We start from the raw sequence: 12,178 nt of genomic DNA, 5'->3' as shown, positions 1-12,178 counted from the left end.
ATGTTTGCCTCTCAGCACGGCCTGTGGGCCTCATGCTGCTCTCCGCTCCCTTCCTGGCCTCCACCTTCTCAGGTGTGCGATGTTTAGCTCTCAGCACGGCCTGTGGGCCTCATGCTGCTCTCCGCTCCCTTCCTGGCCTCCACCTTCTCAGGTGTGCGATGTTTAGCTCTCAGCACTGCCTGTGGGCCTCATGCTGCTCTCCGCTCCCTTCCTGGCCTCCACCTTATCAGGTGTGCGATGTTTAGCTCTCAGCACGGCCTGTGGGCCTCATGCTGCTCTCCGCTCCCTTCCTGGCCTCCACCTTATCAGGTGTGCGATGTTTAGCTCTCAGCACGGCCTGTGGGCCTCATGCCGCTCTCTGCTCCCTTCCTGGGTTCCACCTTATCAGGTGTGCGATGTTTAGCTCTCAGCACTGCCTGTGGGCCTCATGCTGCTCTCCGCTCCCTTCCTGGCCTCCACCTTCTCAGGTGTGCAATGTTTAGCTCTCAGCACGGCCTGCGGGCCTCATGCTGCTCTCCGCTCCCTTCCTGGGTTCCACCTTCTCAGGTGTGCAATGTTTAGCTCTCAGCACGGCCTGTGGGCCTCATGCTGCTCTCCACTCCCTTCCTGGCCTCCACCTTCTCAGGTGTGCGATGTTTAGCTCTCAGCACTGCCTGTGGGCCTCATGCTGCTCTCCGCTCCCTTCCTGGCCTCCACCTTCTCAGGTGTGTGATGTTTGCCTCTCAGCACGGCCTGTGGGCCTCATGCTGCTCTCCGCTCCCTTCCTGGCCTCCACCTTCTCAGGTGTGCGATGTTTAGCTCTCAGCACGGCCTGTGGGCCTCATGCTGCTCTCCGCTCCCTTCCTGGCCTCCACCTTCTCAGGTGTGCGATGTTTAGCTCTCAGCACTGCCTGTGGGCCTCATGCTGCTCTCCGCTCCCTTCCTGGCCTCCACCTTATCAGGTGTGCGATGTTTAGCTCTCAGCACGGCCTGTGGGCCTCATGCTGCTCTCCGCTCCCTTCCTGGCCTCCACCTTATCAGGTGTGCGATGTTTAGCTCTCAGCACGGCCTGTGGGCCTCATGCCGCTCTCTGCTCCCTTCCTGGGTTCCACCTTATCAGGTGTGCGATGTTTAGCTCTCAGCACTGCCTGTGGGCCTCATGCTGCTCTCCGCTCCCTTCCTGGCCTCCACCTTCTCAGGTGTGCGATGTTTAGCTCTCAGCACGGCCTGTGGGCCTCATGCTGCTCTCCGCTCCCTTCCTGGGTTCCACCTTCTCAGGTGTGCAATGTTTAGTTCTCAGCACTGCCTGTGGGCCTCATGCTGCTCTCCGCCCCCTTCCTGGCCTCCACCTTCTCAGGTGTGCGATGTTTAGCTCTCAGCACTGCCTGTGGGCCTCATGCTGCTCTCCGCTCCCTTCCTGGCCTCCACCTTCTCAGGTGTGTGATGTTTGCCTCTCAGCACGGCCTGTGGGCCTCATGCTGCTCTCCGCTCCCTTCCTGGCCTCCACCTTCTCAGGTGTGCGATGTTTAGCTCTCAGCACGGCCTGTGGGCCTCATGCTGCTCTCCGCTCCCTTCCTGGCCTCCACCTTCTCAGGTGTGCGATGTTTAGCTCTCAGCACTGCCTGTGGGCCTCATGCTGCTCTCCGCTCCCTTCCTGGCCTCCACCTTATCAGGTGTGCGATGTTTAGCTCTCAGCACGGCCTGTGGGCCTCATGCTGCTCTCCGCTCCCTTCCTGGCCTCCACCTTATCAGGTGTGCGATGTTTAGCTCTCAGCACGGCCTGTGGGCCTCATGCCGCTCTCTGCTCCCTTCCTGGGTTCCACCTTATCAGGTGTGCGATGTTTAGCTCTCAGCACTGCCTGTGGGCCTCATGCTGCTCTCCGCTCCCTTCCTGGCCTCCACCTTCTCAGGTGTGCGATGTTTAGCTCTCAGCACTGCCTGTGCGTCTCATGCTGCTCTCCGCTCCCTTCCTGGCCTCCACCTTCTCAGGTGTGCGATGTTTAGCTCTCAGCACGGCCTGTGGGCCTCATGCTGCTCTCCGCTCCCTTCCTGGGTTCCACCTTATCAGGTGTGCGATGTTTAGCTCTCAGCACTGCCTGTGGGCCTCATGCTGCTCTCCGCTCCCTTCCTGGCCTCCACCTTCTCAGGTGTGCGATGTTTAGCTCTCAGCACGGCCTGTGGGCCTCATGCCGCTCTCTGCTCCCTTCCTGGGTTCCACCTTATCAGGTGTGCGATGTTTAGCTCTCAGCACGGCCTGTGGGCCTCATGCTGCTCTCCGCTCCCTTCCTGGCCTCCACCTTCTCAGGTGTGCAATGTTTAGCTCTCAGCACGGCCTGTGGGCCTCATGCCGCTCTCTGCTCCCTTCCTGGGTTCCACCTTATCAGGTGTGCGATGTTTAGCTCTCAGCACTGCCTGTGGGCCTCATGCTGCTCTCCGCCCCCTTCCTGGGTTCCACCTTATCAGGTGTGCGATGTTTAGCTCTCAGCACTGCCTGTGGGTCTCATGCTGCTCTCCGATCCCTTCCTGGCCTCCACCTTTTCAGGTGTGCGATGTTTAGCTCTCAGCACGGCCTGTGGGCCTCATGCTGCTCTCCGCTCCCTTCCTGGCCTCCACCTTCTCAGGTGTGCGATGTTTAGCTCTCAGCACTGCCTGTGGGCCTCATGCTGCTCTCCGCTCCCTTCCTGGCCTCCACCTTCTCAGGTGTGCAATGTTTAGCTCTCAGCACGGCCTGTGGGCCTCATGCTGCTCTCCGCTCCCTTCCTGGGTTCCACCTTATCAGGTGTGCAATGTTTAGCTCTCAGCACTGCCTGTGGGCCTCATGCTGCTCTCCGCTCCCTTCCTGGCCTCCACCTTCTCAGGTGTGCGATGTTTAGCTCTCAGCACGGCCTGTGGGCCTCATGCTGCTCTCCGCCCCCTTCCTGGGTTCCACCTTCTCAGGTGTGCAATGTTTAGCTCTCAGCACTGCCTGTGGGCCTCATGCTGCTCTCCGCTCCCTTCCTGGCCTCCACCTTCTCAGGTGTGCGATGTTTAGCTCTCAGCACGGCCTGTGGGCCTCATGCTGCTCTCCGCTCCCTTCCTGGCCTCCACCTTCTCAGGTGTGCGATGTTTAGCTCTCAGCACTGCCTGTGGGCCTCATGCTGCTCTCCGCTCCCTTCCTGGCCTCCACCTTCTCAGGTGTGTGATGTTTGCCTCTCAGCACGGCCTGTGGGCCTCATGCTGCTCTCCGCTCCCTTCCTGGCCTCCACCTTCTCAGGTGTGCGATGTTTAGCTCTCAGCACGGCCTGTGGGCCTCATGCTGCTCTCCGCTCCCTTCCTGGCCTCCACCTTCTCAGGTGTGCGATGTTTAGCTCTCAGCACTGCCTGTGGGCCTCATGCTGCTCTCCGCTCCCTTCCTGGCCTCCACCTTATCAGGTGTGCGATGTTTAGCTCTCAGCACGGCCTGTGGGCCTCATGCTGCTCTCCGCTCCCTTCCTGGCCTCCACCTTATCAGGTGTGCGATGTTTAGCTCTCAGCACGGCCTGTGGGCCTCATGCCGCTCTCTGCTCCCTTCCTGGGTTCCACCTTATCAGGTGTGCGATGTTTAGCTCTCAGCACTGCCTGTGGGCCTCATGCTGCTCTCCGCTCCCTTCCTGGCCTCCACCTTCTCAGGTGTGCAATGTTTAGCTCTCAGCACGGCCTGCGGGCCTCATGCTGCTCTCCGCTCCCTTCCTGGGTTCCACCTTCTCAGGTGTGCAATGTTTAGCTCTCAGCACGGCCTGTGGGCCTCATGCTGCTCTCCGCTCCCTTCCTGGCCTCCACCTTCTCAGGTGTGCGATGTTTAGCTCTCAGCACTGCCTGTGGGCCTCATGCTGCTCTCCGCTCCCTTCCTGGCCTCCACCTTCTCAGGTGTGTGATGTTTGCCTCTCAGCACGGCCTGTGGGCCTCATGCTGCTCTCCGCTCCCTTCCTGGCCTCCACCTTCTCAGGTGTGCGATGTTTAGCTCTCAGCACGGCCTGTGGGCCTCATGCTGCTCTCCGCTCCCTTCCTGGCCTCCACCTTCTCAGGTGTGCGATGTTTAGCTCTCAGCACTGCCTGTGGGCCTCATGCTGCTCTCCGCTCCCTTCCTGGCCTCCACCTTATCAGGTGTGCGATGTTTAGCTCTCAGCACGGCCTGTGGGCCTCATGCTGCTCTCCGCTCCCTTCCTGGCCTCCACCTTATCAGGTGTGCGATGTTTAGCTCTCAGCACGGCCTGTGGGCCTCATGCCGCTCTCTGCTCCCTTCCTGGGTTCCACCTTATCAGGTGTGCGATGTTTAGCTCTCAGCACTGCCTGTGGGCCTCATGCTGCTCTCCGCTCCCTTCCTGGCCTCCACCTTCTCAGGTGTGCGATGTTTAGCTCTCAGCACGGCCTGTGGGCCTCATGCTGCTCTCCGCTCCCTTCCTGGGTTCCACCTTCTCAGGTGTGCAATGTTTAGTTCTCAGCACTGCCTGTGGGCCTCATGCTGCTCTCCGCCCCCTTCCTGGCCTCCACCTTCTCAGGTGTGCGATGTTTAGCTCTCAGCACTGCCTGTGGGCCTCATGCTGCTCTCCGCTCCCTTCCTGGCCTCCACCTTCTCAGGTGTGTGATGTTTGCCTCTCAGCACGGCCTGTGGGCCTCATGCTGCTCTCCGCTCCCTTCCTGGCCTCCACCTTCTCAGGTGTGCGATGTTTAGCTCTCAGCACGGCCTGTGGGCCTCATGCTGCTCTCCGCTCCCTTCCTGGCCTCCACCTTCTCAGGTGTGCGATGTTTAGCTCTCAGCACTGCCTGTGGGCCTCATGCTGCTCTCCGCTCCCTTCCTGGCCTCCACCTTATCAGGTGTGCGATGTTTAGCTCTCAGCACGGCCTGTGGGCCTCATGCTGCTCTCCGCTCCCTTCCTGGCCTCCACCTTATCAGGTGTGCGATGTTTAGCTCTCAGCACGGCCTGTGGGCCTCATGCCGCTCTCTGCTCCCTTCCTGGGTTCCACCTTATCAGGTGTGCGATGTTTAGCTCTCAGCACTGCCTGTGGGCCTCATGCTGCTCTCCGCTCCCTTCCTGGCCTCCACCTTCTCAGGTGTGCAATGTTTAGCTCTCAGCACGGCCTGCGGGCCTCATGCTGCTCTCCGCTCCCTTCCTGGGTTCCACCTTCTCAGGTGTGCAATGTTTAGCTCTCAGCACGGCCTGTGGGCCTCATGCTGCTCTCCGCTCCCTTCCTGGCCTCCACCTTCTCAGGTGTGCGATGTTTAGCTCTCAGCACTGCCTGTGGGCCTCATGCTGCTCTCCGCTCCCTTCCTGGCCTCCACCTTCTCAGGTGTGTGATGTTTGCCTCTCAGCACGGCCTGTGGGCCTCATGCTGCTCTCCGCTCCCTTCCTGGCCTCCACCTTCTCAGGTGTGCGATGTTTAGCTCTCAGCACGGCCTGTGGGCCTCATGCTGCTCTCCGCTCCCTTCCTGGCCTCCACCTTCTCAGGTGTGCGATGTTTAGCTCTCAGCACTGCCTGTGGGCCTCATGCTGCTCTCCGCTCCCTTCCTGGCCTCCACCTTATCAGGTGTGCGATGTTTAGCTCTCAGCACGGCCTGTGGGCCTCATGCTGCTCTCCGCTCCCTTCCTGGCCTCCACCTTATCAGGTGTGCGATGTTTAGCTCTCAGCACGGCCTGTGGGCCTCATGCCGCTCTCTGCTCCCTTCCTGGGTTCCACCTTATCAGGTGTGCGATGTTTAGCTCTCAGCACTGCCTGTGGGCCTCATGCTGCTCTCCGCTCCCTTCCTGGCCTCCACCTTCTCAGGTGTGCGATGTTTAGCTCTCAGCACGGCCTGTGGGCCTCATGCTGCTCTCCGCTCCCTTCCTGGGTTCCACCTTCTCAGGTGTGCAATGTTTAGCTCTCAGCACTGCCTGTGGGTCTCATGCTGCTCCCCGCTCCCTTCCTGGCCTCCACCTTCTCAGGTGTGCGATGTTTAGCTCTCAGCACGGCCTGTGCGTCTCATGCTGCTCTCCGCTCCCTTCCTGGCCTCCACCTTCTCAGTTGTGTGATGTTTGCCTCTCAGCACGGCCTGTGGGCCTCATGCTGCTCTCCGCTCCCTTCCTGGCCTCCACCTTATCAGGTGTGCGATGTTTAGCTCTCAGCACTGCCTGTGGGCCTCATGTTGCTCTCCGCTCCCTTCCTGGCCTCCACCTTCTCAGGTGTGCGATGTTTAGCTCTCAGCACGGCCTGTGGGCCTCATGCTGCTCTCCGCTCCCTTCCTGGGTTCCACCTTATCAGCTGTGCGATGTTTAGCTCTCAGCACTGCCTGTGGGCCTCATGCTGCTCTCCGCTCCCTTCCTGGCCTCCACCTTCTCAGGTGTGCGATGTTTAGCTCTCAGCACGGCCTGTGGGCCTCATGCTGCTCTCCGCCCCCTTCCTGGCCTCCACCTTATCAGGTGTGCGATGTTTAGCTCTCAGCACGGCCTGTGGGCCTCATGCTGCTCTCCGCTCCCTTCCTGGCCTCCACCTTCTCAGGTGTGCGATGTTTAGCTCTCAGCACGGCCTGTGGGCCTCATGCCGCTCTCTGCTCCCTTCCTGGGTTCCACCTTATCAGGTGTGCGATGTTTAGCTCTCAGCACTGCCTGTGGGCCTCATGCTGCTCTCCGCTCCCTTCCTGGCCTCCACCTTATCAGGTGTGCGATGTTTAGCTCTCAGCACTGCCTGTGCGTCTCATGCTGCTCTCCGCTCCCTTCCTGGCCTCCACCTTCTCAGGTGTGCGATGTTTAGCTCTCAGCACGGCCTGTGGGCCTCATGCTGCTCTCCGCTCCCTTCCTGGGTTCCACCTTATCAGGTGTGCGATGTTTAGCTCTCAGCACTGCCTGTGGGCCTCATGCTGCTCTCCGCTCCCTTCCTGGCCTCCACCTTCTCAGGTGTGCGATGTTTAGCTCTCAGCATGGCCTGTGGGCCTCATGCCGCTCTCTGCTCCCTTCCTGGGTTCCACCTTATCAGGTGTGCGATGTTTAGCTCTCAGCACGGCCTGTGGGCCTCATGCTGCTCTCCGCTCCCTTCCTGGCCTCCACCTTCTCAGGTGTGCAATGTTTAGCTCTCAGCACGGCCTGTGGGCCTCATGCCGCTCTCTGCTCCCTTCCTGGGTTCCACCTTATCAGGTGTGCGATGTTTAGCTCTCAGCACTGCCTGTGGGCCTCATGCTGCTCTCCGCCCCCTTCCTGGGTTCCACCTTATCAGGTGTGCGATGTTTAGCTCTCAGCACTGCCTGTGGGTCTCATGCTGCTCTCCGATCCCTTCCTGGCCTCCACCTTTTCAGGTGTGCGATGTTTAGCTCTCAGCACGGCCTGTGGGCCTCATGCTGCTCTCCGCTCCCTTCCTGGCCTCCACCTTCTCAGGTGTGCGATGTTTAGCTCTCAGCACTGCCTGTGGGCCTCATGCTGCTCTCCGCTCCCTTCCTGGCCTCCACCTTCTCAGGTGTGCAATGTTTAGCTCTCAGCACGGCCTGTGGGCCTCATGCTGCTCTCCGCTCCCTTCCTGGGTTCCACCTTATCAGGTGTGCAATGTTTAGCTCTCAGCACTGCCTGTGGGCCTCATGCTGCTCTCCGCTCCCTTCCTGGCCTCCACCTTCTCAGGTGTGCGATGTTTAGCTCTCAGCACGGCCTGTGGGCCTCATGCTGCTCTCCGCCCCCTTCCTGGGTTCCACCTTCTCAGGTGTGCAATGTTTAGCTCTCAGCACTGCCTGTGGGCCTCATGCTGCTCTCCGCTCCCTTCCTGGCCTCCACCTTCTCAGGTGTGCGATGTTTAGCTCTCAGCACGGCCTGTGGGCCTCATGCTGCTCTCCGCTCCCTTCCTGGCCTCCACCTTCTCAGGTGTGCGATGTTTAGCTCTCAGCACTGCCTGTGGGCCTCATGCTGCTCTCCGCTCCCTTCCTGGCCTCCACCTTCTCAGGTGTGTGATGTTTGCCTCTCAGCACGGCCTGTGGGCCTCATGCTGCTCTCCGCTCCCTTCCTGGCCTCCACCTTCTCAGGTGTGCGATGTTTAGCTCTCAGCACGGCCTGTGGGCCTCATGCTGCTCTCCGCTCCCTTCCTGGCCTCCACCTTCTCAGGTGTGCGATGTTTAGCTCTCAGCACTGCCTGTGGGCCTCATGCTGCTCTCCGCTCCCTTCCTGGCCTCCACCTTATCAGGTGTGCGATGTTTAGCTCTCAGCACGGCCTGTGGGCCTCATGCTGCTCTCCGCTCCCTTCCTGGCCTCCACCTTATCAGGTGTGCGATGTTTAGCTCTCAGCACGGCCTGTGGGCCTCATGCCGCTCTCTGCTCCCTTCCTGGGTTCCACCTTATCAGGTGTGCGATGTTTAGCTCTCAGCACTGCCTGTGGGCCTCATGCTTCTCTCCGCTCCCTTCCTGGCCTCCACCTTCTCAGGTGTGCAATGTTTAGCTCTCAGCACGGCCTGCGGGCCTCATGCTGCTCTCCGCTCCCTTCCTGGGTTCCACCTTCTCAGGTGTGCAATGTTTAGCTCTCAGCACGGCCTGTGGGCCTCATGCTGCTCTCCGCTCCCTTCCTGGCCTCCACCTTCTCAGGTGTGCGATGTTTAGCTCTCAGCACTGCCTGTGGGCCTCATGCTGCTCTCCGCTCCCTTCCTGGCCTCCACCTTCTCAGGTGTGTGATGTTTGCCTCTCAGCACGGCCTGTGGGCCTCATGCTGCTCTCCGCTCCCTTCCTGGCCTCCACCTTCTCAGGTGTGCGATGTTTAGCTCTCAGCACGGCCTGTGGGCCTCATGCTGCTCTCCGCTCCCTTCCTGGCCTCCACCTTCTCAGGTGTGCGATGTTTAGCTCTCAGCACTGCCTGTGGGCCTCATGCTGCTCTCCGCTCCCTTCCTGGCCTCCACCTTATCAGGTGTGCGATGTTTAGCTCTCAGCACGGCCTGTGGGCCTCATGCTGCTCTCCGCTCCCTTCCTGGCCTCCACCTTATCAGGTGTGCGATGTTTAGCTCTCAGCACGGCCTGTGGGCCTCATGCCGCTCTCTGCTCCCTTCCTGGGTTCCACCTTATCAGGTGTGCGATGTTTAGCTCTCAGCACTGCCTGTGGGCCTCATGCTGCTCTCCGCTCCCTTCCTGGCCTCCACCTTCTCAGGTGTGCGATGTTTAGCTCTCAGCACGGCCTGTGGGCCTCATGCTGCTCTCCGCTCCCTTCCTGGGTTCCACCTTCTCAGGTGTGCAATGTTTAGTTCTCAGCACTGCCTGTGGGCCTCATGCTGCTCTCCGCCCCCTTCCTGGCCTCCACCTTCTCAGGTGTGCGATGTTTAGCTCTCAGCACTGCCTGTGGGCCTCATGCTGCTCTCCGCTCCCTTCCTGGCCTCCACCTTCTCAGGTGTGTGATGTTTGCCTCTCAGCACGGCCTGTGGGCCTCATGCTGCTCTCCGCTCCCTTCCTGGCCTCCACCTTCTCAGGTGTGCGATGTTTAGCTCTCAGCACGGCCTGTGGGCCTCATGCTGCTCTCCGCTCCCTTCCTGGCCTCCACCTTCTCAGGTGTGCGATGTTTAGCTCTCAGCACTGCCTGTGGGCCTCATGCTGCTCTCCGCTCCCTTCCTGGCCTCCACCTTATCAGGTGTGCGATGTTTAGCTCTCAGCACGGCCTGTGGGCCTCATGCTGCTCTCCGCTCCCTTCCTGGCCTCCACCTTATCAGGTGTGCGATGTTTAGCTCTCAGCACGGCCTGTGGGCCTCATGCCGCTCTCTGCTCCCTTCCTGGGTTCCACCTTATCAGGTGTGCGATGTTTAGCTCTCAGCACTGCCTGTGGGCCTCATGCTGCTCTCCGCTCCCTTCCTGGCCTCCACCTTCTCAGGTGTGCAATGTTTAGCTCTCAGCACGGCCTGCGGGCCTCATGCTGCTCTCCGCTCCCTTCCTGGGTTCCACCTTCTCAGGTGTGCAATGTTTAGCTCTCAGCACGGCCTGTGGGCCTCATGCTGCTCTCCGCTCCCTTCCTGGCCTCCACCTTCTCAGGTGTGCGATGTTTAGCTCTCAGCACTGCCTGTGGGCCTCATGCTGCTCTCCGCTCCCTTCCTGGCCTCCACCTTCTCAGGTGTGTGATGTTTGCCTCTCAGCACGGCCTGTGGGCCTCATGCTGCTCTCCGCTCCCTTCCTGGCCTCCACCTTCTCAGGTGTGCGATGTTTAGCTCTCAGCACGGCCTGTGGGCTTCATGCTGCTCTCCGCTCCCTTCCTGGCCTCCACCTTCTCAGGTGTGCGATGTTTAGCTCTCAGCACTGCCTGTGGGCCTCATGCTGCTCTCCGCTCCCTTCCTGGCCTCCACCTTATCAGGTGTGCGATGTTTAGCTCTCAGCACGGCCTGTGGGCCTCATGCTGCTCTCCGCTCCCTTCCTGGCCTCCACCTTATCAGGTGTGCGATGTTTAGCTCTCAGCACGGCCTGTGGGCCTCATGCCGCTCTCTGCTCCCTTCCTGGGTTCCACCTTATCAGGTGTGCGATGTTTAGCTCTCAGCACTGCCTGTGGGCCTCATGCTGCTCTCCGCTCCCTTCCTGGCCTCCACCTTCTCAGGTGTGCGATGTTTAGCTCTCAGCACGGCCTGTGGGCCTCATGCTGCTCTCCGCTCCCTTCCTGGGTTCCACCTTCTCAGGTGTGCAATGTTTAGCTCTCAGCACTGCCTGTGGGTCTCATGCTGCTCCCCGCTCCCTTCCTGGCCTCCACCTTCTCAGGTGTGCGATGTTTAGCTCTCAGCACGGCCTGTGCGTCTCATGCTGCTCTCCGCTCCCTTCCTGGCCTCCACCTTATCAGGTGTGCGATGTTTAGCTCTCAGCACGGCCTGTGGGCCTCATGCTGCTCTCCGCTCCCTTCCTGGCCTCCACCTTCTCAGGTGTGCAATGTTTAGCTCTCAGCACGGCCTGTGGGCCTCATGCTGCTCTCCGCTCCCTTCCTGGGTTCCACCTTATCAGGTGTGCGATGTTTAGCTCTCAGCACGGCCTGTGCGTCTCATGCTGCTCTCCGCTCCCTTCCTGGCCTCCACCTTCTCAGGTGTGCAATGTTTAGCTCTCAGCACGGCCTGTGGGCCTCATGCTGCTCTCCGCCCCCTTCCTGGGTTCCACCTTATCAGGTGTGCGATGTTTAGCTCTCAGCACTGTCTGTGGGTCTCATGCTGCTCTCCGCTCCCTTCCTGGGTTCCACCTTATCAGGTGTGCGATGTTTAGTTCTCAGCACTGCCTGTGGGCCTCATGCTGCTCCCCGCTCCCTTCCTGGCCTCCACCTTATCAGGTGTGCGATGTTTAGCTCTCAGCACGGCCTGTGGGCCTCATGCTGCTCTCCGCTCCCTTCCTGGCCTCCACCTTCTCAGGTGTGCGATGTTTAGCTCTCAGCACGGCCTGTGGGCCTCATGCTGCTCTCCGCTCCCTTCCTGGCCTCCACCTTCTCAGGTGTGCGATGTTTAGCTCTCAGCACTGCCTGTGGGCCTCATGCTGCTCTCCGCTCCCTTCCTGGCCTCCACCTTCTCAGGTGTGCGATGTTTAGCTCTCAGCACGGCCTGTGGGCCTCATGCTGCTCTCCGCTCCCTTCCTGGGTTCCACCTCTGTTTATCTTCACGTCTGAGCTCTGTGAGGTTGATGCTCACATTGATGACTCTCTGTTCTCTTGTTCTCTGTTACCTTAGGTCGTGATTTGCACCACAGTGAATGTAGATGGCCACGTCCTCGCAGTGTCCGACAACATGTTTGTCCACAACAACTCCAAACACGGGCGCCGAGCGCGCAGACTGGACCCCTCTGAAGGTTTGTCTGTGTCCTGCTGTCCACCTTATCAACCCTTAGACTTTATCTCTCCTCTTTGTTGCCATTTCTGTGCAGCACAAACATACAGTACAGTAGACCAGGAGTGGCCAACTCCAGTCCTCAAGGGCCACCAACAGGTCAGGTTTTAAGGAAATCCCTGCTTCAGAACAGTCTTTGACTGAGCCACTGATTGAGCCACCTGTGCTGAAGCAGGGATATCCTTAAAACCTGACCCATTGTTGACTCTCTAGGACTGGAGTTGGCCACCCCTGCTGTAAACACTGACACCCAACAGAAGCCATCTAGTCTACCACCAATAGTCCTGTATCCAGATTTCCACTCATTAATAAAGATAAGAACACTGCATATTGCACATACATGTGTCACACATGTTCCCTGTGCCTGGCCAGCCTCTTGAAACCACAGGTATTCAGATCCTGAATGTAGACATGCAGATA

At 59.8% G+C, this 12,178-nt stretch overlaps 1 protein-coding gene across 2 annotated transcripts in view; it reads left to right on the top strand.

Moving 5' to 3' along the window:
- LOC142467830 (transcription factor COE3-like) overlaps positions 1 to 12,178 on the top strand; it is a 259,166-nt gene that overhangs the window by 199,441 nt on the left and 47,547 nt on the right. For both annotated transcript variants that reach the window (XM_075573731.1, XM_075573722.1), the window contains exon 8: positions 11,603 to 11,720. In XM_075573731.1, the coding sequence (XP_075429846.1) occupies positions 11,603 to 11,720 (118 nt within the window). The remainder of the gene's footprint in view (positions 1 to 11,602; positions 11,721 to 12,178) is intronic.

This window comes from Ascaphus truei, chromosome 1, assembly GCF_040206685.1.
Source record: "Ascaphus truei isolate aAscTru1 chromosome 1, aAscTru1.hap1, whole genome shotgun sequence".
Classification (NCBI taxonomy): Eukaryota; Metazoa; Chordata; class Amphibia; order Anura; family Ascaphidae; genus Ascaphus; species Ascaphus truei.
This window is presented reverse-complemented; position numbering and strand designations above follow the sequence as displayed.